Below are 26443 nucleotides of genomic sequence, written 5' to 3'. Positions count from 1 at the left end.
AATTATATTACACGTGACACAGGCGTTGGCCTGTGTGCCTTCTTTTAACATTTTCTTTAACGCGGAAATATAAACTCTGTCCATATTTAGGCAAAATAAAGGCTCTAATTTTACGTTAATCGTAAACACACAGCGGAATCACCATCGCTAAAAATACACGGGCGCTTCCACTGAAAACACGGTAAAGGTATATCTCACCACACGGTAAAGATATTAGGTGAATCACGACGGAAATATATGTCCAAAACAGCACATCCATCATGTGAACCGTGCCGTGCCTCATTTCACATGCGAAAACGGAAAGCCAAAAGGTTTAGAGATTTTTCTTGACAAGGGCATAGAACGCTAAAAGTTGTGCATGTAATTGTAGGCCTACAATAAATATTCCATTACATGTGGTTATACATTAATTATTGCTTGTGATGCTACAATATTACCAATCCCTAGCCTTAATATCAGGGTACTGCGTATTTTCCTTTATTATGGCGTTGGTCATAACAAAAAAATCCACATTCGCACCCGGGTTTCCCGGTATGACGTTTTTGTAACGTCATGTCTGAATACCCACGTAAAATATCCTGATAAGGTGTCGTTTTTAAGTTAAACAAATCGTATGCCTAAGCTGCTCGACACAGGTCCATTTAGTTAGGTTTGTGCAAAGAGATTGTAGTATAGATTGTAGATTGTAATCTCTGGTTTGTGAATCAATCGACACTAGTATGCAGCAAAATTATGGTTGCCGAAGCGTCGTTGCACGCATGAGTAGCCACCACTATAAATATAAGAGTATTAGGATTGTTTACATTTTTTGTATTTTATAACCGTTTGGAGGGCTCGGCATGCAATACGACCATACCAGGTTGAATGCACCCGATCTCGGAAGTTAGGCAACCTCGGGATTGGGTAGTTCTTGGATGGGTGACCGCCTAGGAATACCAATTGTTGTAGGCCAAAAAAAAAAATAATAATTTCATAATGTATATATCAGTGTCATAATGTCACTGTTTTGAAATGACTTGACTTAAGTCTTATGTCCAAAATGACTTGACTTAAGTCATTTCGACAAATGACTTGACTTGGACTTAAGTCATTTTGTCAACTAACTTGAGATTAAATTAAGTGTTTTTTGTTGAAATGTATCTCAAGTTTTGCACATTAATCACTTCACTTGCTGTATATTGAGTTTGTGTTATTTTTCAGTTAAATTGTTGCTTATAATTGGATTTTTTTTAATAGTTTAACAGTTTACTTTTATGTCAATGACATAATGACTAGAAACTGACTTGCTATCACAATGACTTGACTTTTACAAAAGAATTGACTTGGACCTAAGTCATTTCAAAATTACTTGTTTTCAACACTGGTATATATCACTGCAATTTTAACCAGGGAGTTGAACCGTTTGACTCTTCTTGTTCTAATAGAAGTTGTGACGTCATACTGGAGTAAACCGCTTTTTTGACACTTTCGGGTTCACTACAGGTTCAGGTTCTATCAAATTATTCGGCTCAGTTCTGGTTCGCTTCCTTAAAATCTTGCGAAAAACGGTTTAGGTTTGATTAAGGTTCTGAAAAAATTGACCCAAAATCGGTTCCGGTTCGACTCCCTGATTTTAACCTAAACTTAAAAAAACTTCATAATAATATGCAAAATTTAATCCTCCAAACAACAACGCCAAATATGAGCCCATTTTTCACTGCAAACAGGTCAATAATATATATCATTACACCAATTATTCGTTAACTATATTTGCTAGCAATTATATATTTTTAAAAACATAACCACTTGTCTGAGTCAATTTTTCAGAAATTGCCATTTTTACCACATAAAACTTAGCAAAGATCTGAATAATAATTATACTAGGTTGCCCGACATATATTTTTACAAAATGTTTAAATGTACTGATAATCATGCTTTTGTTGTAATTGTTTATATATGTAATAGGTTGCGCAATAAAACAATTTACCAGTTGTTACCAAATCAATGACATTACAGCTTGTTTAGCTTTGATATTGCTTTGAAGTTAACATCTCCAACCATGCTAAAACCCACTAAAAAACAGTTGAATTCTTTTTTGCTAATACACTTTGCGACAAACTGCTACCTTTGGTTATCTGGCATTTACAATTAGGCCTTTTTGAGATGACTTAGCTTTAGCATCTGTTCTCAAGTCTTATTATAATCTTAATATCTAGGTTTCTACTTAAGAGGGTTTTCTTAAAAAGTGTGTTTTGGGTCACCTTCACTAATTTAGCAAGAAGCTATTTTTTGTATTTTTTTAGCTTATTTAGTATATAAAGTAATTTATTTTAAACCCTAAATTCGAAAGATACATATATTTATATATATATGGACAACATTTTGGCTATTTTTTAAATTACTTTGACAGAAACATACAATGCTTGTTTTATGGCAAAAAATTGTTATATGGCCCAAAAAAAATATATATTTTGTTAAATTTTAAAGAAAAGATGTTATGTTTTATACCTCTTTTGGAAAAACTGTAAAAGCAAGAATCTTTTTTACTATTTAGTATCTTAGGGAAGTTCCTTATATATGAAAGTGTTTTAATATATATATATTTATAAAGTGATCTATCGTGAATTAAGGATTATGTTATAAATTTAAATTTCAGAAGTATGAAGAAAAGGGTTCTCATTATAGGGGCTGGGGCCAGTGGCCTAACTGCTATCAAATGCTGCTTGGATGAGGACATTGAACCAGTTTGTTATGAAAGAAATAATGACATTGGTGGTAAGATAATGATTTTTGATAGAGTGATTTCATATCAAATCACCCAATTTAAATCAAATTTCTGACTTGACCCTTTTCAAATTCAATGAAATTCGACAGCCGCTTAGGAATGCCAAAATAGCCATCAATTTTAAATTTTATAAAATCGGTTAAGTGCTTTCTGAAATATCACACATTAAAATTCGCATAGATATTTTGTGTTTTTGCCAATATTTCTTATTGGATTTCTTCAACTTTGGGCTCTTTTTGAAGGTAAAGTTAAGGCCTAACTATTCATGCTAGTCATTTACAGAATTACCTAATAATCTTTTATTTGCAACAAAGTAAACAAAATTATATCATTAAGATTTGAGGGTTCATAACATAAAAATAATATTCTAAAAATATTTTTTTTTGGACAAATTTTGACTAAATCATAATATTGTATGAGACACATAAATTGGAGTGGAATAATAAAAGCTTAATAAAAAATTATAAAATATATACTGCAAAAAAATGGAAGTCATCAATCTTGTTAAAGAGTTTTACCAGGATTAAGTAAGCTGCATGATGCCAGGAAAAATGATTAGGTTTCTGTCAAAATTGGAGACCAAAAGCATCTTATTCTATGTACTTTGAACAAGGCTTACCAATAATTTCAAATAAAACATCCAAAAGTTAAAGTTCACTTTATGAAATTTCATATACTGCGACTAAAACATGTGTTGCTGCCTGACAGCAGCGAAACTCACAATGTGTGTGTGTGTATCAGAAGGGACAAAACTTGCTCTGCCAAATATAATTCTTGAAAATTAAATTTTTTTCTGAAAATTGTATACATCACCATTTTTAAAGTTTTCACAGATTTAATCCTGGTACACAAGAGTGTTTTTTAAATGACTGTGAGGAGTGCCATCAGAAACTACAGCATTTGAAAAATTATATCGAAGATTATATTTGGACTTTATTGATAATTTATCATGTAAATCATGGAATTCAACTGACAGAACAACATTGGAAACAAATTCAAAATCACCATGAGACTTTGTGAAAAAATTTGTTCACAAACTAAACTACACAGATGGAAAAGCATCACTATATAAAAATTAGAAAAACACTTTTATTTGACAAATCACAAGAAAGACTTGAAGTTGATGCAGAATGCTTTTTTCCACATCTCATGTAAAGATCCATGTTATGGGCTGGGTGGCACTGTTAAATGACTAGCTGCTAAAGCCAGCTTACAACGTCCCTATAATCAGAAAATTCATACATCAAAGCAATTGTATGAATTTGCGAAAGCACACGTTCCCAAAGTGTCATTTTGCTTTGTCCTGGAGCATTCAATTGAAGAAGAAAGAATTTGGTTAGGGGACTGCTTTGAATTGGCTGTGGCAATTAGTGACACTCAAAACTCTTACATACCGGTCAAAGATTCAGAAGTGGAGGCATGGTAAAGGAATATGCCTTCTCTTGTTAAAAATTGCAAAAACCAGTATCTTCCCTATCTTGTTAGTATCTTTGTTTTTGGAAAGATGTAGTGTGATATATCAGGTGAGTATGACAACCAATGGTAGTTGGCAATTGTAAATGATTCTAACAGTAAAACAGATAACCTCACTGTCAAGATTTTACATCCCGCTGGTCCATCACCATCATTTGCGTATCCATTAGCCGAAGATTCTTTAATTATTACAAAAGCAATCATTTTAACAAGTGTCAACCTAAAAACTGCAACTGGAAGAGTATACACCTTGACCCAGAAAGAGCAACACCGAGCAATAAAAATCCTTCAACTAAAGTTACAAAAAAAGTAGATCATTATAGTTAGTTTTCTACTATTTAAAATTATGTACTGCTGGTTTTAAGTGCGCATTGAAGCGACATATTAGTATATAGCACACATACAAAATATTACTACAACAAAATGAAAGGTTTTAAATTTACACCATTGTTATTCCACTCAATTTGTTGTGTATTATTCATTGTTATGATCTAGTCCACATTTTTTATTATTTTTTTTTAGAAAATATTTTTTTAAGATGAGGTTTTTGCTTTATATACGATAAAGTTTTAGAAACAAAACTGTTTACTTGGTTGTAAATCCAGATTTTTGAATTAACACCCTAAAGTTACAGCAATAATCGATTGGGCCTTGTTACAAAATTGCAAATCCATTCAGAAATGACTGAGATGTTCAAAACCAAAATATATATCGCCATCTAGTGGCAATAGTGCTTTAATTTAAAAGTTTGTTATCTTGAAAAGTACTCAACCAATTTTAACAAAATTTAAAACAAAGAGTAAGTGATTAGTGCTTAGGATGTGTACCACTTTTTGGCAAATCCAAGAAGGTCATGCTTCTTGGATTTTTTATGGGTTGGATGATTTAAGAAGAAATCACTCAATAGCATTTTTATTTGTTTCATTTAAAAAAAAGTATTTTGACTGTTTTTAAAATTATAAATTTATATCATGATTCAGGTTTGTGGCGATATGAAGAAAATGAAAAAAATGGTGCAAGTGTGTACAAGTCTACTGTCATCAATACTAGCAAGGAAATGATGTGCTTTTCTGATTTTCCCATCCCAAAGGAATATCCCAACTATATGCATAACAGCATGGTTTTTAACTACTTGCGGATGTATTGTAATGAGTATGACTTTATTTAAAAGAATTAAATTGGACTGTTTTATAAAATGAATGTTAAATGTTTTGTATTTACAGATTTAAATTAGAGAAGCATATCACTTTTCATACTGAAGTTGAATCTTGCAAGTTTGCGGAAGACTACAATGAGACTGGTCGATGGTAATATATTATAAAAATGTTTTGTTTATGTTTGATAAAACATTCAATATTGGGTTAACTAAGTAGATACTTCCATATTTCAGATGAATAAAGGTAACATATTGTCATTAAATTGAGAATTAAAAACAAAGTTCTTCACTTGTCGCAATTGCATAAGAATTATTCTCTCATTTAGATTAAAAAAAATAGGCATGATTTGACAATTATGTTTAACATTTTATGTTAACTGTTTTCTGCTTTATTAATAGTAAGTATAATTATAAGTAATATACTTTGCAATTATTCAATAAGGTGCAAAAACTATGTAATCATTTTTCTAGGAAGGTGAAATCGAAGAACATTAAAAACTCTCGGGAAAATACAGAAATATTTGATGGTGTGATAGTTGCTGTGGGTCATCATGCTGTACCTAATCTTTCAATTAAAAGTTTTCAAGGTAATGCAACATTCTTAAAAATATTTAATTCACCTAAAAAGATTTACATTTAAAAGTAAAATGAAATAGTAAAATGAAAGTTAGCCAAATTTAAGTATACAATGTGGATTTATTTGTTTTATTAGTGTTTTCTGGCTTCTCAGTAATACATTATATTTAGAAGTACTACCATTTAAGTATAAATTTACAATTTAATATTATTAGTAGGGCGAATATTTTTTGACGAAAAAAATAGAAAATTTTGTCCTGAAAAATTAAAATTTTGACCTGAAAATAATTTATTTTGACAAAATTTTGACCTGTTAGAAATACATTGATTTAAATTAACTAGGCGTCGTTAATCACACATTTTTTATACTGTATATTCCTCTAATAAAGATATAATACGGTTAAAATGACTTTGAACTTATATCAAAACTAAATTTTTTTAATAAAATGAACAATAAATTTCAAAATAACTGAACGACCAATTTCAAAAAGCTGACTTTAGTTTTTTTTTTAATTTTGTAAGCGATTTATGTGCGATTTTTTTTCAAAAATATTGACAAATTTTGACAAAATTTTGACTTTTTTTGACAAGTCAAAAAATATTTCCTAATTATTACCGAAACTTCTACTTTATCGTTTTTTATGTGAATTAAACTGTTATATAGGCATCACTAACTTCAAGGGCAAATACATACATAGCAATTCTTACCGACATGAAAAAGGATATGAAGACAAAAATATTTTGGTGATTGGAAGTGGAAATTCTGGTGGTGACATTTCTGTAGAGCTAAGCAGAGTTGGAAAACAGGTCGGGGATATTTTTCATTGTTTTAATTCCTCAAGTTAGTCATGTTATGGCTTTAACTAGTAATGTTAGAAAATTACCTAGGCCTCCTGTTACCGTCACCAGTGAGTTCTTATTTTTGGGTATAAATAAACTACCAAAGAGAACTTATATCAAGGACCACAACAAGAAAACCCAATGTACAGATGTATTGGTTGCAAGAGTAGAATATTACCACACCACAAACAATAATGACATGTAGATACACAAGATTACTTACAAACAACTGACAGACAGAGCATATATCACTTAAAGTTTTACTCGCTAATTTCACAAGGCTACACCCGAACGTCTACTGAGCTCTAGGCGGTCAGCCGCTCATAATATTCGCTAAAACAAAAAAATCTCTCTCACGGGAACTGACGCGCTCCCGAGAACCCGAGGCCTGCCTTACAGGGCGGCCGTTTCATGGAAAGATAACATTGGGCAGACCTTTTCGTGAAAAGTTAAACCGCGGCGAAACACAAGCGATAAATGATCGTGAGATTTGTAGAGTTATCACGTTATTATACGTTTCCTGAAATGCGAAAACCTAAATCCTAGCCCTACATTTAAAAGCAAAGGCGCAAAACTAATAATGAATGTTAGAATTTACAGTCAGCGTAATTAGCAACCGGTGGTATTTTTTGTAGTGCTAATTAAGCACATAACAAGTCAAAGAGTTTTTTTATAACAGTGACTTTAATAAAAAGAATTATGTTAACAAGTTTAAATTTTGACACTAAAATTTCAGTAAAATTATTTTTTTTTCAGTTATATGGAAAATTTTTTATGAAGTTGTACATGTTAAATTGTTTGCTTGATATATATAATTGGTTTTCTGTGTTTATTTTCATAACATTGTCAAGAATTAAACGAGTTACTAACATTTCAGAATATATATTTTAAAGCCAATGACTTGGCTCTTTTTTGCAAACACTAGATTTGAACTAAATGACCCATTTATAAAGTGTGGAGTAAATTTAGTAGTTGTATTAGAGCAAAAAGTAAAATTAACAGGCTCGCTTGCCATTAAATGGATTGTGGATGTGTGGTTCAGTGTTATACTTGACATTATTATTTAGGTTTTTCTTAGCACAAGAAAGGGTGCCTGGGTGGTGAAAAGGATTGGAGACTATGGCTATCCAATGGGCATGCTACTTGGTACGAGGTATGTTTGCACAAATAAGACTATCATAAGCTTTATTAAAAGTTTATTTTAAGAACAAAATTAACTGAGTAAGCAGGATTGTTTTTTTCATGTCATTATGTATTGGGTCTACCAGGTATTTACTTAAAATGTGATCATGATACTTTAATTTAACCACAATATATATATTGCCAACATTTTGGTTACATATATTTTTGGTCCAAATTCTTTGTTTTTTTGTTTTGCATCCCAAAATTTTTCTTCATGCTAAATTAAAATTATTGTTTGCTCAACAAATGTATAAAACTTGCTATATTTAAGCAATAAACAAGATAATATTTCAGCAATAGTCATCTAGAAGAAAAATGATATTAGAATAATTTACAAGGAAAATTGTGCAGATTTTTCGCAACAGTAACTTTACCTTATTGAATATATAGTAGAAGGTTAGCAATGTGTGAATACAATAACCACCATCAGGGCTGCGGAGTCAGACTCGGGACTCGAGGAGTCGGTTTGTTTTTGCTGGAGTCGGACTCAGGACTTGAGTAGGACGTTGCAAAACTACCAGAGTCCCGAGTCCGACATGCGCATGCGCAGTACCAAATTTTAAAACTGAAACGGCCGCCAAATGGAAATTGAAAAGGCGAAATAGCATATGGTGGAATATTTTCCAACCATGTATTTTGAGTGAATGAATTATGCGCTACCCCTATAAGTGGATTGCTGAATATCCGCTTTATTTTAGTTACGTAAATTGGTGAAATACAGGCTGAAGAGTCCTAGTCGGACTCGGGACTCAACAAAATCGCACATTTGACCGGAGTCGGACTCGGGTTATTTTCAACCGACTCCGCAGCCCTGACCACCATATTTTAAATAAAAAAAATTGCACATCTTGCAAAACTTCTATATATAAACAAAAAAAATTTGCAACAATTTCTTATTTTGCTGGCTGATTCTTCGGCAGATGTAGTCACCAAGGCGTCACCATTCTACATTACTTCTGGTGCCTTGTAAACACTACACTATGACATAAAAAATAATAACATTTGTAAGACAGGTTGTTACAAACTAAACAAAAATCGGATTTATTACCACCGACTTGTTAGTATGTAAATAGGCATTATTAACTTTGGGGCAACACAAATGCATATTTCACCCAATAGTGTGTATTTCTTAATTTTAAAAATATTCAAGAATTTTCTGGGACAAAGCAATATGTTAACAACATAAAAGGCTGTTAATAGGGCGTAAGGTTTGTGCCAATGACAATTTTTTTTGAAATATTTGATGATAATGACTATTGATATTCTTTAACCTATTTTGCATATTTTATTGGCATTTATGACCAGATTTAACATGTGGATGATGGGAATGATGCCAATCAATTATCTCAATTCATCTACTGAGGCACTGCTAAACAAACAGTTTGATCATGAATTGTATGGGATGAAACCTAAGCACAGGGTGTTCTCACAGGTTTGTGTTATGTATTTTAAAATTTTCATATTGTCCAAAAATAGAAAACCTTTGTCTATTTCCGTTTGTACATATAACAGACCGATACTTTTTGGTTCAAAAGTATATTTAATGCACCATGTACAACTATTTACACCAAAAATGTTGTTATAGCCAGTGGTTTTCAAATTTATAATGTTAGGACATTATTTTAACTCAAAGTGTCTCCAGACACCTTGGCATGTTTTTTTCATCTAATAATGACGTTTTTTTGAAAAATGATAAAAGTTATCCCATTTTGTGAAAAGTGTTTTAGTTACACCTTTTCTACATGACAACATTCTAATGCCTAGGTGATTCAGACTTTTTTGCAACATGTTTGTGAAAATAATTTTAATAAATATCACTGTATCACAGAATGTGTAAATTTTTGTTTTATTATTTTTAGACCTGTAAAAGAATAAGTAAGTTTGACCTGAAAATTTAAATATTGGAATACATAGATTTAAATTGACACTTTATTATATGAAATACTGCACTAGCGTCTGGCTATCACCATTCATTTGTTTATGATGTTTTCATGACCACAGTAGATCACCAATCATTTTTACTTTTTTGAATTGATGCAAACTCTTGAAGGTACTTAGTTGTATTTTTGGCATAACAAAAAACTACAAAAATGGTTTTAATATCAGAGGGGGAAAGGCATAAGAGAATTGCAATGGGGGTGGCATAATTCAAAAAAATGTTAAGAACCTTTGGTGAACACATTATTTTTACTTTTTAGTAGTAAAAATGGCATACGATGCCGAAAATAAATTTATTATTATTTATGTTATTTATTATTAGTGTTACTGATGTTTATGTTTTAGCACTCACTAGTAAATGATGAGCTTCCTAATCGGATACTGAATGGGTCAATGAAAATAAAAGGAAGTGTAAAATGTTTCACAGAAACCGGAGTAATTTTTGAAGATGGACCTTTGAACAGATTGATATTGTTGTTTTTGCAACTGGTTACAATTTCTCTTTTCCTTTTTTGGATAGGTCTCTACTTAATGTAAATAATTCCAATATTATTCACATTTTATTTTGTCTTGTTTAATTACCTGTTGCCTAATTAGCATTTTACTTTTACTTTACCAAATTAAATGCATATTTTTAGCCTGATACCAACAACATTAAGTTATACAAGTATGTGTGGCCACCAAGTTTGGAGAAGGCAACTCTTGCATCTGTAGGAGGTATTCAGCCCCTTGGCTCAACTATTCCAATTTCGGAAATGCAAAGCAGATGGGTTACCAGGGTGTTCAAAGGTACATGATTCACTTTTAACCACATAGTTTACCACTTATTTTACCAACTTTTGTTTTGAACATTGTTGTATGTTTGTTTTAGATAATTAACGGTATCTTTTTTGTAATGAAACGGTATGTAAATGTGGTGTTGTGGCTATTCAAATATTAATGTTGAGTGGGAGATTAAAAAACATGCATTTACTGATTAAAAACTAGTGAGTTATTGTAACGAACCAACTTTTGTCCAGGTCTTTCAAAGCTTCCATCCCAGAAAAACATGGAGAGTGACATTCAAATGAAGGCAAACAAAATTAGACAGCGCTACTATGAATCTCCTAGACATACTGTACAGGTTCGAACATTGCATCACATCCTGAGGCTAAATAATGTGTTTAGGTTAATTTGCTTTCATAAACTTCAAGTAAGGGGGGACATCGCCAGCCTTAATGTACATTTTGAGCCAGTGAAACAGATTAACAACTTATGATCCGCTTATATACTTTAGCTCATGGAAGGTCAAAGTTCAGTACCAAAGAGACACATTTCCAATTTTGTTAACTGCAAAGAGCCACACCCACCTTCAAACACATGTACAATATACATGCTTTCATCTAGTAATTATGTTTGGGGTACATGGAAATTTGTGAAAAAAATCATAAAATTGAAGGTGAAATCATAAAATTGGGTCAAATGTGCGTCTAAAATACTTCCTACGCATAAATGTGCAATTTAAATCATAAATACATTAAACAGTAGGGCAGCAAATCCCCCTAAATTGTTTGGTTGGCTAATTTAAGTTTTAAGATTTAATGTATTGGCACACAACAAAAAATTCTCACATTTTTCGATATAATGATATTTATAGCAAGATAAATAATTTATAAGATTCCTTACCGAAACTCTATAAAAATGCTACACTAAGCCCAAAACACTATACAGAGCTGTGTTTATTGTGCTACAGTTATATATTTGATATTTACTTTTATTGATTGTCTAGTTTCAAGTGATTATATTTATAGTTTGAATAGATTCTCTCGTTATTCATTTTTTGAAAAGATTGAAGACATTTAGCGTAGTGCTAAAAAGCCTTAATTTCCCTTACTTTTCGGAAACTCTAAGCATAGCTAAGTAGATTTATGCATTTAAGTATTTAAACCAAAAAAATAACGGATATTTTGGCCATCTAAGTTGTTAATGGCAAAAAGCAGTAACAAACAAAAGTAATACTGCAGTGTAGTTTAAAAAAAAAATTGAAAGACTTGCCGCCCATAAGAGCTTCAGAAACTGGTTGAACAACTAATATCTGTTTGCCAACATTATGGTCATCATTTTTTATACTAAAGCTATATAATAAATAAAGACTATTTAAATCCTAACTAATATTTACTAAATATTTTAAATGTTACAGCATGTTACCCTTTAAGACTGTTTTCGCTTCATACAAAAATTATTTTTTCTTATAACCTTTGGGTTGTTTTACTACCTTGTTTATTAGGTAAATTGCAATTTGCCATTCTATCCTGTTTCAGAATCAATGTGTTGAGCGTCAAACTAACAACTCTAATATTTTTCCAGGTCGACTATATTCCATACATGGATGAAATAGCACAAGAGGTTGGAGTTTGCCCCAACATGTGGTCACTGATGTTGAGAGACCCTAAACTTGCCCACAAGGTTTTTCAAGATTAGGTTTTACTAAAATAAGAAAAGAAATACGTAATAAGAATATCAAAGCCCATACACAAGTAGATATCTTTTTGAACGTTTTGAATAACTCTTTATTCCTTTTCAACATACTTTGATATTCTTATTACGTCTTACTACAACCTCCAACCATTATGCTCCAAAGAACAGGAATAATTCTGTTGATGTGTGATAGAGAAATATTTGTATCATAGCTTTATCCTTAAAAAAAATGTTTTGCTAGCATTTGGAAAGATTGCTTTCGCAAAAGTCTTTGTGGTTTATTTAAATGTAATAATCGTTTTATATGTCATTTTAAGGTATTCTTTGAGGGATGTTCATCTTACCAATTCAGGTTATCTGGTCCAGGAAAATGGCATAAGGCAAGAGAGATGATAATGACGCAGAAAGAAAGAATGATTTATCCTTTAAAATCAAGAACTAGTGTCCCTAGAGACAAACCACTTAATCATGCATATTCTTCCCAACTTGTTATTATGATTACAATTTTAGTGTTGTGTTATGTTTTCTGCTTCTAATGTCAGAAAGCCGACTGTATTTATCATTTTTAACAGTCATTTTATGTTGTTTTTACATTCTGTATTGTTTCTGATAGAAGTGTGTTTCGTTTTAGTTTTTATATTATTGTATTAATTTAGGCAAGGGGAAACTTGTAAACAGGGACAGTTAGGCTTATATTTTTATATGCGTACAAGAAATTATGCAGCGAAATTAACATTTAGTATTTGATTGTAAAATATTTCATGTTTAATCTATCTGTTGTACTTTGACAAATTATATTGAATAGAATTTTTAATTGTTTTTTTGGTTGGGCCTGAGAAGTAATAACTGTCTACAGTCAACAAATGAAAATGTGTTTTTGTAATATTTAACTTCCATAAAAACTGACCTTTGTAAGAGTAAATATTAGCATTAATTAATGAAAGAAGGGAAGCGAGCTTGTTGCTATCATAAGAGCGGAGTAGGCTGCAATGAAGGTAGCTATCATTGGTGCTGGAGCGAGTGGTTTAACTGCTATTAAATGCTGCCTTGATGAAAGTCTGGAACCAACCTGCTTTGAAAGAAATAATGACATTGGAGGTACAACCTTTGTTGGGTATAGCACTTTAATACAGAGCAAATTTTGTTTTTTTATTTGAAAAATCTCTAAACTTGAGTTCTGATTGTTTATTAAATTATGTTTTTGTAGTTTTAACAGGGCCTTACTGAACCTCGATATGATTATTTTAAGTATTTAGTTTTATTGTCAATTTATTGTATTTCAATATAGGTTTATGGAGGTTGGAAGAGGGCACTAAACATGGTGCCACAGTTTATCGATCCACAGTGATTAACACCAGCAAGGAGTTGATGTGCTACTCAGACTTTCCACTGCCGAAAGAGTGTCCAAATTTCATGCACCATACAAGGTTGCAAGAATACTACAGACAATATGCAAAAAGGTGAATAATATTCCTGAGAGATATTTAAATACGTTTTCTTAAAGCAGGCACATTGGTTTAAATTGCACCTTTCTGCAGTTCCAACTGAGTTATTATGTCTATGTCTTGGGGTTATGTTGTTGTAAAACTTTTTATTTTTAGATTTAATTTGCAATCCCGCATTCAGTTCAACAGAGAAGTTATTTCTTGTACACCAAAAGATGGAAAATGGTGTGAGACGATCTATATTTAAGACATTGATAAACATAAATTTATTTTCACTAATAAACAAGAAAAAAATGAAATTAAACAGATATAATATAACTCACTAGGGATTTTTTTTCGATTTTTTTATACTTCTGCAGGATTTTAAATGTTAGAAATACGGAAACATGTGAGGAGTGCCAACAAACCTTCAAAGGTGTTATGGTTGCAGTTGGTCACCATGCTGAACCACATTATCCTCTTGAGGAATTTTCAGGTTAAGCTGAATAAAACATTGATGTATTTTTATACATATATATAAGATCATTTTTATTCAAGATATATATAATATAAGAATGTGATAACAGTAACTTACTTTTAATTTAAAACAAGTAAACATTGTAAAATACTTTGTATGAAAAAGGGAAAAATGGTTTAAGAACTTTTTAATATAATTTTGGGAATCATGTTTTACAAAGTTGTTAAATTAGTTGCTATTTTGACTATATATAAAAAATCCAAAAATATTATTTTACCAGGCTTACAAAAGTTTTCTGGAAAAGTTCAGCATAGTCATGACTACAGAGACTTTAAGGGGTTTGAAGAAAAAAATGTGCTAGTCATTGGAATGGGAAATTCAGGAGTAGACATAGCAGTTGAACTGAGTTGGCATGCAAAACAGGTAGGCCTACTGTACAACGCTTTTTTATACCAAACCAAGTTTATTTCCGAATTAATTGATTGGATAATAAATTAATATACACTAAGGCCCACTTTAATCAAAGTAAATTTTATACAAGTCATTGGCACGTTAATAATGTCTGTCATATTTCGCAATGGTTTATTATAATTTAGGCGGTTTATTTGCGGCAAAATAAAAAATACGTTGTTTACAGGTTAGGATTTTTTTTAAATTTGTTAGTCAAAATTGGTCACAAAATGCACAAAAATCGTTTACCGAATTAGCAAACATTGTAGTGTGCTTTTCTGAAAGTTGCTGACAACTTTCGTTTTAAGTTATACATGCAATAACGTTTTAACTTTAGTATACCTTTATAAGAGTAATGCACGATATGCGCGAGCTGGCATAATTAACACGCAGGACTGGTTTATCGCATTAGGATTAGCTTGAACTTCGTTTCTACTTCAGCCGTTTTTGTATCTCTGATTTGGGCAATTATATTGTACAGTATTTGAAGCATTTTCAAGAGTTTTGCATAAACCTGAAAACATCACTGATCTTTGTTTCGCCGGTCGTCAATAAAACATAAAAATCAGGTAACGATGCCCAGACACCAATGCAGTACTTAATACAACAAAGCGTTGTTTAAATCAATGTATTCCTTATAGATCAAAAATGATTAAAATTCTAATTTTTTATGTTAAAATTTCTATTTTTTTAGGCCAACAAATAATTTAATCGCCCTAATTATACTCCTCACCACTTTAAACGTTTTAGGTATATTTAAGCACCAGGAAAGGCGCCTGGGTGTTTAGCAGAGTAGGACCATACGGAATGCCCGTTGATTTCTATGGCATGACAAGGTAACTCTTATTAAAGTAAAAACGCAAAGTTCTAAACCGAAATTTAAACGATTATTATTTGCTAGGTTTCGAAAACTTTTAAAAGACTACACGCCCGAGAAATGGACGAGAGATTTTCTAGAAGGAATGCTGAACCAAAAGTTTGACCACGCGCATTATGGATTAAGACCTGAGCACGGGCCATTGAACCAGGTAAAATATTGTCAAGGTACTATCCTAACCCAAGCACTTTTATATCTGATGGGTTACTGAAATTGTATTTTTCAATATTTGCACTCGAAACCAGAGTTAGATCCATTACATTATTTTAATCCAATTACAATTACATTAAAAATTAAATGCATCAGTTACAATTACTAATTAGGTTTTCTATTGTTGCTGAAATATGGAAAACAGTTTATGTCTCATCGCTTCCCTAAGAAAATAAACTACGTGGAACATAATTATTGAAACTTTAATTTTCTCTATTGAGACAAAATTTTAGCAAATTACAATTATCATTACACAGAACGAAAATGCCTCAATTAATCAATTACAAATACAAATTACAATTGATTCAACTATGCTTGAAACCCAGCATTTTGATCGCACTTACGTTTGTAGCATTCCACGATGAACGACGACCTTCCAAATCGGGTCATCAACGGATCACTTAAGATCAAATCGAATGTTAGGGAGTTTACAGAAGGCGCTGCGTTGTTTGACGACGGAAGTCGCGAAGCTATAGACTGCGTCATCCTTGCTACCGGATACAAATTCAGCTTTCCGTTTCTCCCGGAATCCGTGCTTAAGGTTGATAAACCTACCTGGTTGTTCCTTAAACCACTTTTCGCAATCTCGTGAAGGGTTGACAATTTAGTTTTCTTATTAAGTGACTGTAATTTCAGTTTTTGTCATTCACGAATTGGCTTAACTATATATTATAAAGGACATCTGTCGTACGATTAATTTAGAGTGCTCGTTGTGGTATTGTATCTTTAAAACTACAGCGACAAAACATATAAATGACGATGATATTTGCCCGATAGTCTACAGAATTGTTTCCACTTAAAAGATGCATTACTCGAATACTTAAATTGTTTCCAATTTTTGTTATGTGTTAAGGTTGAAGAAACAAAGTGCAACTTGTACAAGTACATGTGGCCCATGACCCATTCGCCAAACAACCTTGCTGTAATCGGACATATACAAGCGTTTGGTGCAGTTAATCCGATATCCGAACTCCAATGCCGATGGGCAACTCGCGTGTTTAAAGGTACATAATTTTGGTTTAAAATACAGATCCTTGGTTACATAATATATATAAGATGTTTAATAAATATATATTTTTAGCCACCTAGTAATGCTGTTATACAAACGTAACACCATCTGATTGGTCTTTATGTAACTAGTCTGAAGTTTAGCAAGTTGCAATTGTCCACTTCCCGGTAGAAATCAATCTAGGGGTGTCCGAAATCACCGATGCCCAAAATTTCAGACGAAAAGTGACGCGATTTCATTCGATACCAAATGACGTTACTGCTATACTCAAACAGACAACAAAGATATATTTTTCCAGGTTTTCAGGCCTAAATTTGCTTTGCTGCTTTAGCGTTAAGAAGTTAAGTAACCTCAAGGTCTACTATTTTTCGAAATTTACCTTTAAATGTAGGAATCGCTGCGGTTAATCGCAAATTAAAGCAAAAATTCCTATTATCTTTAATGCGGAAGAGTACCGATACTGCAACTTGGCATCGGGTATCGGATCCTACTATCGGGCAACCCTAAATCACTCGAGTGTAAAATTATGGTAAAACTACCAAAATCTCGAACTTATTAAACACACACAAAAAAAACATTTCCAACTGCCTGGCAGTATTAGAAGCAACATTTTTTTAGGCTGATTATAAAAGTGGAATATTTTTGTTATATTATTTCTATTATTCCTTCCTCTCTCATCAACCTTTTTTTTACTTAATATAATACGTTAATGACTAAAACAAAGACCTATATTGTTTGTTTTTTATCATTTTATAACAAAACTGAGGGAATGAACTTCAAACTTTAATTCTGCCTTCTTGCCAAGGAGAGGCAGCACTTCCGAGCAAAAGCGAAATGTTAAAGGACGTTGAAGACAAACGAGAAAAGATGAGAAAGCGCTTCTACGCAAGTCGGCGTCACTCTATCGAGGTTTGCCGTTCACTACATATCGCTATTGGTTTTTTAATTTGGTTCTCGCACAATTTGGGGGAAAAATCGAACCAAAAAGAAACAGAAATCAGACAATAAAAAAAATGCGTTGAAATACAGTGCTGACACATAATAATTGGGGCTAAATTGATTTTCATTGCTGTTAGGTTGCGTTCAGTCGTTATACGTGTATTCAGGTCGACCACATCGACTACATGGATCAGATCGCAGAACAAATCGGGGTAAAACCAAATCTGCTAAAGATGTTCTTCACTGACTATCAGCTAGCAAAGAAGGTAAGCAACTTGAACACGCAGTTTTATTTAAGTACAAGTTCAGCATCATTTGAAGCTTTTTATGTGATATAAGTTGGAAAACGGAAAACAGTTTATATGAAATAAGTGATACTCATAATCAAATACATTCTAATAAAAAACAATACTGAACTATAAGTGTGCTCGAGTGACTGGGCATATGGAGGGTCAGTGACACAGTTTTCAGATTTAGTTAAGTACCAACAAGTCCAGAAATGTAAAAAAAATATTATCTGTCGATCAGTATCACTTCAACGTAGTTCCATCCAGCATGTTGCTTTAAATCAAGTGGTTTGTCCAAGGCCTTATAACAGACTGTTCTTTTTCAGATATGATAAGTTAAACAACAATATGAATAATTTAAATTATAGCGATATACTTTAAATTTTTTTTTTAATTCTTACCCATTTTTTAAAAGTTTTATAGGGGCAAAGCACAGATTTTAGGGAATCTTAGTAACAGTAGTAATTCGTACGTAAAATCAAATAGAAAAATGCCTTTTGGCGGTGTCACATTTTCTTTAGGAACATACGCGAAACTGGTCATGAACAAAGGTCTGTTTTTAATTTTATCCTATACGTTTAAAATATGTTGCTTGCAGTTACTCTACGAGGTTTCCTCGCCGTACCAGTACAGGTTATCGGGGCCTGGTCGACACAAAGAGGCACGAAACTTAATAATGACCCAGAAAGGGCGAATGCTTTGCCCCCTTCACACCAGGGCTGTGCCAAAGAGGAAAAAGAAGAGCTCTCCTATTTACGGTTTCTTTAAAATAGTCGCCTCCGCAGTTTTCGTCTACTTCTTGTTTCACTCACTCCGCTACTTGTCGTGATTTAAGTGCCAACTGTTAATGCGTAATTTTTCACGTGAGATATGCCGTGCAATAAATAAAATCGCTATTTTTGAATTAACACCCAACGCGTTTTTTTCTAATTCAGAAAACTCACTGCGGACACCGGGTATATTAAACAAGTCATAAAGGCATAAAAAACAGTTACTCGTAACTTTAGATCAGTTAAATGGGTGATGTAGCCTATCTAGTTTTTGGGCAGTTTCAAGAAAGGGTCAAAAAATATTTTGTCTACTTTAAGTTTCTTCGTTAAATTTGAAAACCATAAACGTTTTATTTGAAAAGGGCACCCGCTTTATTTAGTGTGGTAAGATACGAAAAGGTTTGGTGCCATAGCGTGGCTTGAGTACCCCGAAAATCACGATCCGCTGGAATTCTGACTTTCCAGAAAATTTATGTTTTCCTCGCAGACAGAGTAGAGCTGGTGTTTCTTTGCGACATTTCCAAGCCCTTCATTCAGCAAGTCTAACGCCTGTCGCAACGTAGCAATCCTGTCGTCGTGCCTGTCCACCATTTTTAAGCAACAATCAATATAGTGGAGGCACCAAGCTTCGCTCTCGCACTTTAGGCGTCTGTCGTCGCTTTCTGTTTGGTGAAGATCACTCCAAATGGCCTGCATCTTTGGGATTACGTACTCGTCGATCTGTCGAACGCTTGAACCATTCGACCTTATCGCTTCCTCACTGGTGTCATGTAAATCCCAAAGGCAGTTTCGGACGCCGACAAAGTTAATTTTCGGTTTAGCCAAGTGCATTTTTGCTAGGATCTGGTAGAACAAAAAGGCCTCGGCAAACTTGCTTTCGCGAAATTTCTGTTTCGCGAAAATATCCATCTCAGACGCGGTGGCTTTGGAAAGCGTGTCAATGGCGTGGGCAATTTGATCCAGCAGCTCATCGGCTTCTTTGTATTCTTCCTTCAGCAACTTGGAAGAAAACTCCTCGACTTTTATTTTAATTACATCTTTTGTTGGAGCTGCCGTAAAGAAGTCATGGTTTACTTTATGCGTTTGAGGCAATGTCACTACCTATGCTTATTGCTTACCGTTGTCAGGAAACATCGCTGTTAACGTTTGGAATTTGCCATCTTCGTCTACATCATGCAAATAGTCAAATAAAACAAAATCACAATGTAAACTTTTAAAGTAAATTGCTCACCTTTGTTTCTCCAATCCTGTTAACATACAAAACAAAAAGCGCTTAAAAGTGAACTTGTGAAATAAAAGTGAATTATAGTTTTGCATTGAAAAATCCTACCGTGCGTCGCAAAAGCGGGTCGATGCCTGATTGTACATTGACATTCCCAATACCCTCTGCTATTCCCTCTGAAAAACATCATTCTGGTAAATTAGGGTTTTTAAACTTTAATGCGTACCCCTAAAAAATTGGGTTCGCGTGGACCATGATCGGCATGAAATTTTTAGAGACTACCGTACGTCATAAAACCAGTAATCTTTAGAAACATACTGTTTTCGGTCAAACAACTGTGACAATGAAATGAAGTCTCAATACATTTAGGAAGAATGTACAAAAGCGTATTTTTTAAATTAAACTCTTATAAATTTTGTATTTCTAATTATACACCACAATTTGAATTGTGCCTTCATGGTCATGGACCACCTTTAAAGTAGTCAACGTATCCCCAAAGGGTCCATGGAACCCAGTTAAAGAACCCCTGTGTTAAATGGATAACAAATCAATTTAATGGAATTACCCGTTACCAGTATTCTACAAGCAAGTTCCTGACACCACAAGTTGCTCAGTGCTCACCCATTGAACGCGTCCCTGTCCCCTGATCAGTCCGGTTTTCCGCTCGATTTCCTTGATTCATTTGTTGCAATGTTACTGTGGGAAATGGAATATATATCACACAATGTACCCAATGGGTGTTAACAAAAGCATAAGGCATTTAAATCAAATTTTATACTGAGATTTTCCACAATAGCCGAAAGCTCTTAACTTCTATATTTACCGCCAGTATCTATCCGTGAAGCATAAACTTCGTTTAAAGGAAGAGAGGCGAGCGACTGGTCAGGAACGTCTATTTCCATTCTCGTCACGACCTCTACTGCGTGTTTTTTTATCGTAGATTTGTCCAGCTTTTTCATCAAGCTAAGTAGGTCGTCTCTCACGTCGGTCATTTCGGGCCGTTGATTGCGATCATGGTTCCAGCATTGAATTATTTTGTTCTGGAGAAGCTTCACAATTTCGCGATCTTGGGGACTTGCAAGCCCTCCTATGATATCCTCTATCTCTTGCATATCAGGTCTGCGTCCTTGTTTCACGTTTTCTATAAAGATTTCTTCGTCCGCGCTTTCGCATAGTCGTTGGCCTGTGAGCATCACATACGTCATCAAACCGTAGCTGTACGTATCTTGTTCCCTTCGCACACGCATCACTTCGCCCTTCAGGCGTTCCGGCGCAGCGTATACGCGCGTCATTTCCCTTGCACGCGAATCGCTTCCAGTGGCCGAAGACGAACCTGTATACGAGCACAGTTGAGCACTTCCGAAATCAGCAATCTTACACACGAGGTTGTGATCCAAAAGAACGTTTTCAGGTTTTATGTCGCCGTGGGCCAAGCGTTTCTTGGGGTTGATATTGTGGATGTAGGCAAGCCCGGAAGAGATATCGACAGACATTTGCAACCATAGTCCAGGCTCAACAGGAATTCCACTCACCACGAGCATCCACAAATTGCCACCAGGTAAGTATTCCATAATAAGACCGACTGTACGTGTCCATTGAGTCCAGCCATGGACACGAACGATGTTTCTGTGATTCGCTTGATGTAGGGCGTATAACTCGTTTTGGATTCTGCAAAGCAGTTAGTTAAAAATATTTTTTCAGTAGTTAAAAGAAAAATAATTTCACTCTGACAGCAGGAAGACGAAGAAATCGAGATTTTGCTTGGCAGTACATATGATGTGCTTAGCCAAGCGAAGCACATTATACTTGTCAAACGGTAAAATTAATTCAGAGGCCGTTATAACGCGGCTTCAGCTTACTTACTCTGTGATGGAATGATGGTACAACATAATATGTTACAGTGAACAGAGGAAGAGGGCCATAGCTCAAGTCTTTTACAATATAAAATTATTTTTTTACAGTCACTTTAGACATAAAACGCAATATTTATTTTCGATTACATGCAAGATTATACAATCGTTTTTCAAATCACATGAATTCAACCTGCTCAATGTATATTGCATCAAGCGCTTTTTGTGTTGTTGCCAATATAGGATGTTACTTATAAGCGGGTCAAGGGTTTTCTAATGAGGTTTGTTTTAGTGTTGTATTGTTTCGAACTACTTTTTAGTCGTGACTAACACATATTATTTTGTTCCACTCACTAAATCGATTCCCCTCAGTCACTCTGGAATTTTCATTTCTTGTATTTAGTTGAATATAGCAGAAGTTGAAATTACACTAGGTCATTTCTCGAAACTTTTTTTTCAATTTACTTCATTCCTGACCCAAAGAATTATCGCGCTTCGCGCCTACATATTCTTGTTTGACTGCTTGTTTTACCGTTTGAAACAAGTATCTTTCGATCAAAGGCGTCGTGCATACTATCACTTATGTTGTGCTGTTAATACATATTTTCTGGAATGACAATCATTTTACACCTAGCAATCTACAACTCATTAGGGATGTTCAAAGTAGAATCCCAAGGTATTCTAGAATAATAGGTTTCGAATCTAGAATAACGAATCCAGAATAGCGAATCCTAGTATATTTTTATTAAATTATTTAACCTCGATTTTGTTTGGGGAAGGGATTAATCTTAATCTACCCTATAGGGTCCACAATCACAGCAATAAATCGCCCAAACAATTTTCTAACATGTGTACATTATAATTAAAAAACTCTCTCATATGTTTAACATTCTTAACAACTGTCATCTGAAGCCGTTCTGTAAACTGTACTATGTCAACTGTCCAGGTTGTCTTCAAAACTTATATTTTTGCCAATAGTGAGAAAATGCAACACTCCACACAGAAGTCTTAAGCAATTCGGTCCTGATTTTCAAAGCATTGTTAAGTCTTATTGCTTCTTTTTTGACTAACATGATCTGTTATGCAGTCAAATGATGTACTGCAAAGAATACAAAGTTATTATTGACATAACGAATTCTTGACAATTACGTTGTGCATAACTGCATAACTTCCTTGAATATTGGCCTAAAGTTGACCTGAAGTAACCTCATAGCGCATTTTGTGGACGGCCAGCACGTTTTGCAACGCTATGTTACTTTTGCAACTTAACGCATTTAGGGAAATTGCGAACTCCACACCTGACATTACACGTTAGCCGCTCGCTCAATAACGCTTGATTGACACTTAATTATTAGACGAACGTTATCGCGTCGCGGTAATTGGTCGCCCGAAAAAACGCTGACACTGCACTACGAGGTTACATTTAAAGCAAGCACTATAAATTGGTCGCCGCGGCGACAGGCCAACTTACCACACGCGAATCCCATCTGGATTCGAATCCAAGGATTCGATATTCTACTTTGAGCATCCCTACAACTCATCTTCATACATTCGTAAATGTAACACAATAAACAACTTAAATGTTCGAAGCTTACTTACATAAAAAAATGGGCCAAAATATCATGGGTTTTTATATATAGACTATCAGTTCGCGGACCAAAAAAGCGGAACTCGCAAGCCAAGGAATTAAAAAGGAATGTAAATTTATTGTTTAGCCGCAAGTATCACCAATGCACGGTTGAATAAATAACATGTTTTGAAATATGTTCTGCTGTCTTTTGTTCTAAACCTATTTTACAGTTTTTTAATTTATTGCGCCACATAATTTTTTTGCAAAGTAAAAGGTCCACGAAAGAAAAAAGGTTGAGAACCACTGAATTATAGCCGTTATATAACATCACATCAGTGATTTTTTATCACACGTAGTTATAAATTACATAGTATAAATCTGGTAAAATATATAGCGCACGCTTACTTTTTCTTCAATTGGTTAGTTTCGTGTCTACCTCCAGTGAACGGAATGCATTTGACCGCCACAACACCAAGGCTTTCGTGCTTTGCAAGACAAACGCTGCCAAATGAACCGGAGCCAAGATTGCCCCAATTGTCAACAAAGCGATTGAAATGGTGTGAGGCATACTCAATTATCTGCAAACCAAAACACGTGTTTTTTAGTCTTAATGTGATTACTGGAATCCACTAATTGAAGCACAGGCGTGATAACGTTCATAAAATGAAACGTTAAGAGTTTTATATCGTATAGTACGCTTTATACGTGAGTGTTGCAGTAAAAATGGCGTTTTAGACATCGAAAGCAATTTAAAACAATGTTTTTTTTTCAAATTACAGACTGGTCCCCACCTAGATCGACTAATAAAACAAAACCTTGGCCTTCAAGTCTAATAGAAAACACATCTAAAGTTCGTGATTAAAAGCTTGGGAGTGAGTATCGGGGTGTGATAAACCCCATAGTTTATGAGTGAGAGGTCGATAAAACCAGCGAAGCAGCCAATCCAAAAAGTACATCGATTCAGACATGTACACTATACAGGTCATCCTCATTTAAACATTGGGATAAATACGACGTACACCAAATACCGTATCTAATTGAAAACAAAATTGTGAAATTTTGAAATTCCACTCGATACCCCTCATAAAAAGTGCCAGTTGATTAGGCTAATTTGAAAATACGGATGTTTAAAATAGAATCTCAGGGGATTCTAGATAATTAGTTTTCGAATATAGAATAACGAATTCAGAATATCGAATCAATTTCTTAAATTATTATTCGTTTATTTTTTGGAAGGGAAAGGGTAATAATAATTTACCAGTAATTGAAGAACCGCCTATTGAAGCTGTTGGGTAAAGCGTAATGCATAACTAAATAAAAAATAACAAAACATGATACAAACACCAGGTCGTATTTTGGCAATATGTGAGTGCATTTTTCGGCAGTTTATTCCGTTTTATAAACACTGTTTGTGTTTTAGTTTTACTTTGCTACAAACGTGTCCTATTGTAAAATTTTGCTGCAAAGAATAGAAAGTTACCTCTACCTGTTCTGTGTAACCAATATACTTAACAATTACGCTATGCGTAAAACATTGCGGAATAATTGGCCTACCGTTTACCTTGATTAACTCCGTAAGCCTATCGCATTTTGTACATCACAAGCACGTTTTATTAAGGAATGTTACTTTTACAACACACATTAAACAAAAATTGCAAACTCTACACCTGGCATCACGTTAGTCGCTCGCCCAATAACACTGGATTGACACTTAATCAGTAGGCGAAAATTATTGCTAAGTAATTGGTCGCCAGAAAAAAACGCTACCGCTGCACTACAGGGCTACTCTTAAATGAGCAATATCACAACTAAAAAAATAAAAAACAAAACATATAGCACACAAGTTGTCAAAATTGGAATAAATAATATTTCCAAAAATTATAGTGAAAACCTTTCTGTTACACTCATGCAAGTTTGACATAATGATGACTTCAATTGTGTTTTGTCCAGAAGACTTCAGTCAAGTCAAGTATTTTTGCCAAAATGACTTAAATTAACTCAATTAGTTTTAAAACAGTGACTTAACTATGCACTTAATGTAATTGATTGACAAAATTGATTACAACCCTGTTATTGTCTTAATGAATTAGTGCTTAAGATAAAGACGCCCGCAATAAAACAAACGTACCTTGTTAGTCGATTCCAGTTGCGCCATTTTTCATTAAATGCTTTACTTAAGTAGGAAAACAAAATTTATTCTGACATGTAGATAGTAATTCTTTCACTACGACCAAATTAACAACGGACAAAAAACCTGCCAACTTGTTGCCTGGTCGTAAACCTGAGGCAAAAGCTCCACAACTTCACAAATTTATAACAACACTAAGTTTACACAATGCCCAGCCAATGTAGTGTGACGTTCCTTCGACTCGCTTTATTGTTTGTTAAAACCTGCACGCACACATTCACGGACAGGCGCTGTTACTGAGATACTGGGAGTGTGCTATTTAAAAGAACATTTAGGAATCGTAATACGTTTTTTACAATGGGAGAATGACATACCTATTGAGAGTGAATGATATATAAGAGAGACTTACAAATATCAAATATGTTTTGGTGTTTGGAAACAAACGAATCAGAAGGACAAGTAGTAATGCCTTTCTTCATACTGTTCAGGCGCAGCAAAGTCCGCCGTACGCGCGCAGGAACACACACACCGTCTGGGTACTACCTTACAGCTTTATGAAGTGAATTGAGCAAAAAGTCACAATGAGATGTTTCTGGGGGCTGATCGACTTCATCACCAACTAAAATTTTGGAAAGGCAAAATAATTTGCTTTTTAGCGATTTTTCTTAAGCTTCCTTTAAAAACAGCCACGCGGGGACATTTACATCGCTACTTATATGGCCCTAAAGCGACGTGTGAAACCTTGGTCCTTTTACGTGTATGGTTTTAATCGCTTTAAGGCTCAGAATTTTTTGTATTTTTTTAGCATATTAAACAACATAGTTAAAACACTTCAAACAGATG

General features: G+C 33.9%; 2 protein-coding genes and 2 pseudogenes across 3 annotated transcripts; 3 read left to right on the top strand and 1 right to left on the bottom strand.

The window, feature by feature from the left end:
* The first annotated feature begins 842 nt into the window (after positions 1-842).
* Positions 843-951, top strand: LOC146132276 (5S ribosomal RNA; annotated as a pseudogene).
* Positions 952-2639: 1688 nt separating this feature from the next.
* Positions 2640-12930, top strand: LOC146132275 (flavin-containing monooxygenase 5-like; annotated as a pseudogene). Its single transcript, XR_014501685.1, has 12 exons — positions 2640-2754; positions 5218-5389; positions 5461-5544; positions 5865-5980; positions 6634-6776; positions 7877-7962; positions 9297-9423; positions 10275-10462; positions 10568-10718; positions 10949-11052; positions 12276-12374; positions 12704-12930. The product of XR_014501685.1 is annotated as a flavin-containing monooxygenase 5-like (transcript).
* A 406-nt stretch (positions 12931-13336) lies between these two features.
* LOC146132274 (flavin-containing monooxygenase 5-like) lies at positions 13337-18958 on the top strand. The gene is made up of 12 exons (XM_083397485.1): positions 13337-13484; positions 13675-13846; positions 13988-14056; positions 14191-14306; positions 14569-14711; positions 15489-15574; positions 15640-15766; positions 16178-16366; positions 16679-16829; positions 17640-17743; positions 17941-18039; positions 18659-18958. Exons 1-12 carry the CDS (start codon positions 13376-13378, stop codon positions 18887-18889), a joined length of 1596 nt encoding a protein of 531 aa, XP_083253611.1. The 5' UTR covers positions 13337-13375; the 3' UTR covers positions 18890-18958.
* Positions 18959-19265: 307 nt separating this feature from the next.
* On the bottom strand, positions 19266-25861 carry LOC146132273 (uncharacterized). Its single transcript, XM_083397260.1, has 8 exons — positions 25601-25861; positions 23878-24050; positions 20876-21720; positions 20674-20748; positions 20161-20228; positions 20062-20077; positions 19949-19996; positions 19266-19879 (listed from the first exon to the last, which is right to left on the bottom strand). Exons 1-8 carry the CDS (start codon positions 25625-25627, stop codon positions 19266-19268), a joined length of 1866 nt encoding a protein of 621 aa, XP_083253386.1. The 5' UTR covers positions 25628-25861.
* Between the last annotated feature and the right edge of the window lie 582 nt (positions 25862-26443).

The sequence above is a fragment of the Ascidiella aspersa genome, chromosome 9 (assembly GCF_963924565.1).
Source record: "Ascidiella aspersa chromosome 9, kaAscAspe10.2, whole genome shotgun sequence".
Classification (NCBI taxonomy): Eukaryota; Metazoa; Chordata; class Ascidiacea; order Phlebobranchia; family Ascidiidae; genus Ascidiella; species Ascidiella aspersa.
This window is presented reverse-complemented; position numbering and strand designations above follow the sequence as displayed.